The sequence below is a fragment of the Lygodium microphyllum genome, chromosome 9 (assembly GCF_053477565.2).
Source record: "Lygodium microphyllum isolate KBCC chromosome 9, Lygodium_microphyllum_v1.1.10, whole genome shotgun sequence".
Classification (NCBI taxonomy): Eukaryota; Viridiplantae; Streptophyta; class Polypodiopsida; order Schizaeales; family Lygodiaceae; genus Lygodium; species Lygodium microphyllum.
Window position 1 is genome coordinate 97,683,812 of NC_141143.1, and position 2,432 is coordinate 97,686,243.

The 2,432-nt window shown below is 39.6% G+C and overlaps 1 protein-coding gene across 1 annotated transcript; it reads left to right on the forward strand.

The window, feature by feature from the left end:
- The first annotated feature begins 1,172 nt into the window (after positions 1–1,172).
- LOC148031334 (uncharacterized) lies at positions 1,173–2,178 on the forward strand. Its single transcript, XM_087685563.1, has 2 exons — positions 1,173–1,533; positions 1,626–2,178. Exons 1-2 carry the CDS (start codon positions 1,394–1,396, stop codon positions 2,176–2,178), a joined length of 693 nt encoding a protein of 230 aa, XP_087541689.1. The 5' UTR covers positions 1,173–1,393.
- Positions 2,179–2,432: the final 254 nt, after the last annotated feature.

The window sequence follows — 2,432 nt, forward strand, 5'->3', positions numbered from 1 at the left end:
TGTGCAGTGCGCTCCCAGTGTGCAAACGAATGTGTGCAAAGGGAAAGAGGTTATAAGGAGGAAAGCAATTCGTCGTGCACTTAGGCATGTTGGAGGATATGAAAGTTCTGTTAGTTTTTTGAGATTCATTCATCGCTTCAATGGGCTTGAGAAGCAAGTGAAGGCACTGTTTCGACGTCAAAGGGCTTCGATTCCTCTTGGTGAAAGCATTGATAGCCGTCTACAGAGGATTGAGAGAATTTTGGAGGAGAAATACGAAGGGAACCTTTGTGATGGGGTGAGGATACATGATGAGTTGGAAGAAATCAAGGGTTACATGGGCGAGATATATGAGCATGTCCGAAAGTATTGGCCACGTATTGGATCCTTGGATGATCATGATGAGAAGATGAAAGATCTTATTGACAGTGCTGGTCGTATAGAGGATGGCGTATGTGAGTTAATTGCTCACAAGAATGAAAATGTTTCCCTTGATGTGCAACTTACTTCTTTGAAAGTTTCCCTTAATAGGTTTTCGGCAATGTTAACCCAGATGAATCACCGTGTGGGTTCATTCCCTTTCACTCGAGAGCATTGCCCTTGATATGCAATTTGCTTCTTTCAAAGTTTATCTGGATAGGTTTTTGACAATGTTAACTTGGATGAGTCGCCGCTGCATAAGCACATCCTTGAAAACCTCCATTTTGAAAAACATTGTCCATCTCTTTCAAATTGAAAATTGCTACATACTTGATATATATAATCTTTGTAAGACTTTTTAAATGAGTTGTGTAAAGACTTCTTAAATTGATGAAAACCTCCATTTTAATAAACATTGTCTATCTCTTCTAAATTATTAAGATTTTTTTATTTTTGATCTCAGTTTGATAGTTTAGATTTTCATATTTTCACCTTGGTATTCATCTTTGGATCTTTAACATGTTTGAGCCTTTGCCAAGATCTATGTATGGATCTAAACGAATGAACATCCATTAGTAGGGCTTGCACACACAGCGAGAGAGAGAGAGAGAGAGAGAGAGAGAGAGAGAGAGAGAGAGAGAGAGAGAGAGAGAGAGAGAGAGAGAGAGAGAGAGAGAGAGAGAGAGAGAGAGAGAGGGAGAGGGAGGAGGTAAGGCATGGCTATATATTTGGTGAGTGTCATGTGTACATGTGGATGAATGGACATCCATTGAAGAGGGGAATCATTAATTGGATTTTGGTGAGCACTGTGTATGTGTGTACCCATGCATGATTATTTACACGTGTTCGTGTATGACTGTTCTTTTGTCTTGGAGTCCAACACACTTTCAATTTAGGGTTTTCAATTGGAAATGTGTTTGTCTTCAATGGCTTTGAGATTTGAGGTTTCTCTGTTGGGACTCTTATACTTTATTGAAAGTTTCGTGCAGTCGTCATGGAACAAAGCAAAGCTATGGACGATGTTCCAGACATAGTGCATTCGACTCCATTGAATGCAATTGATTTGGTTGAATCAAAGAAAACAACGACAACATCATCTCTTCGACGCTTGCCTGCTTGGAGTCGTTCGCATGGGTATGGGAGATAGTTGTTATTCTAATAATTGTATTTTCACCAAGCTATTTTGTTCTTTTTTTGAAGATAGTCATTTGTGTATTTTGTTGCAGCCAAAATGTGGAGTTTAATAGAGTGAATAAAGTTAATGTGCGAAAGATGAAAGAAGTGGCGAGGCAACAGGGAGGCCATGTTAGTAAATTCACAAGGACATCAACGATCCGAAGAAACACAAAGGCTGCTTCAAGTTCTTTGGAGTTTAAAAGCCTCGAGACCAAGATGGATGAGTTGATGGAATTGCAGACGAGTTTATCCACACGTGTCGATCATGCACTTGCTATTTACTCTGCAGAGTTGCATGAACAAGCTAAGGGTTTATATGGTGTTGTGTGCGAGACAAAGCACACCCAGAGTGTTCTTCAACAAGTGTCGAGTGGTTTGGGCGGTGAAGTAAGAGAACTTTCAGCAATTGTCTCTGAGACAAGTAGGTTGATGAATTTGTTGTTGAATGATATGTGGGCATCGTTTTGGGGGCATGGAGATGATCGTGAGCCTATGATTTGCCAGAGGGGTTGTCGACTACCGTTTTTGCAGTTCCAAATGAATGTTAATAGGTTCAATGCCTTGCTACAACAATTGAGTCGTCAAATGAACGGTCCCAATTGAGGAGGATTTACTTGGCTGAGGCTTATGATCTATTATCGTCTCACTTATATCTTGCTTGGAAGTGCTTGGACCAATATTTTTTTTGTAATGATGTGTGCTTCCTTTTTGTGAAGCTTATATTGGTTTTAATGTAACGATGTGATATTCTCTCTCTCTCTCTGTATGGTTTTAATGTAAGAATTCTATGGTCTAATTGTAATATTCTCTCTCTCTCTCTCTCTCTCCAGTATTTGGTTTAATTTATTGGTTCGATT

Bases quoted from the DNA above. Each gene is read 5' to 3' on its own strand.
- LOC148031334 (XM_087685563.1), top strand. From the start codon at position 1,394: ATGGAACAAAGCAAAGCTATGGACGATGTTCCAGACATAGTGCATTCG. The intron at 1,534-1,625 runs GTATGGGAGATA...ATTTTGTTGCAG, and splicing joins GCTTGGAGTCGTTCGCATGG to CCAAAATGTGGAGTTTAATA.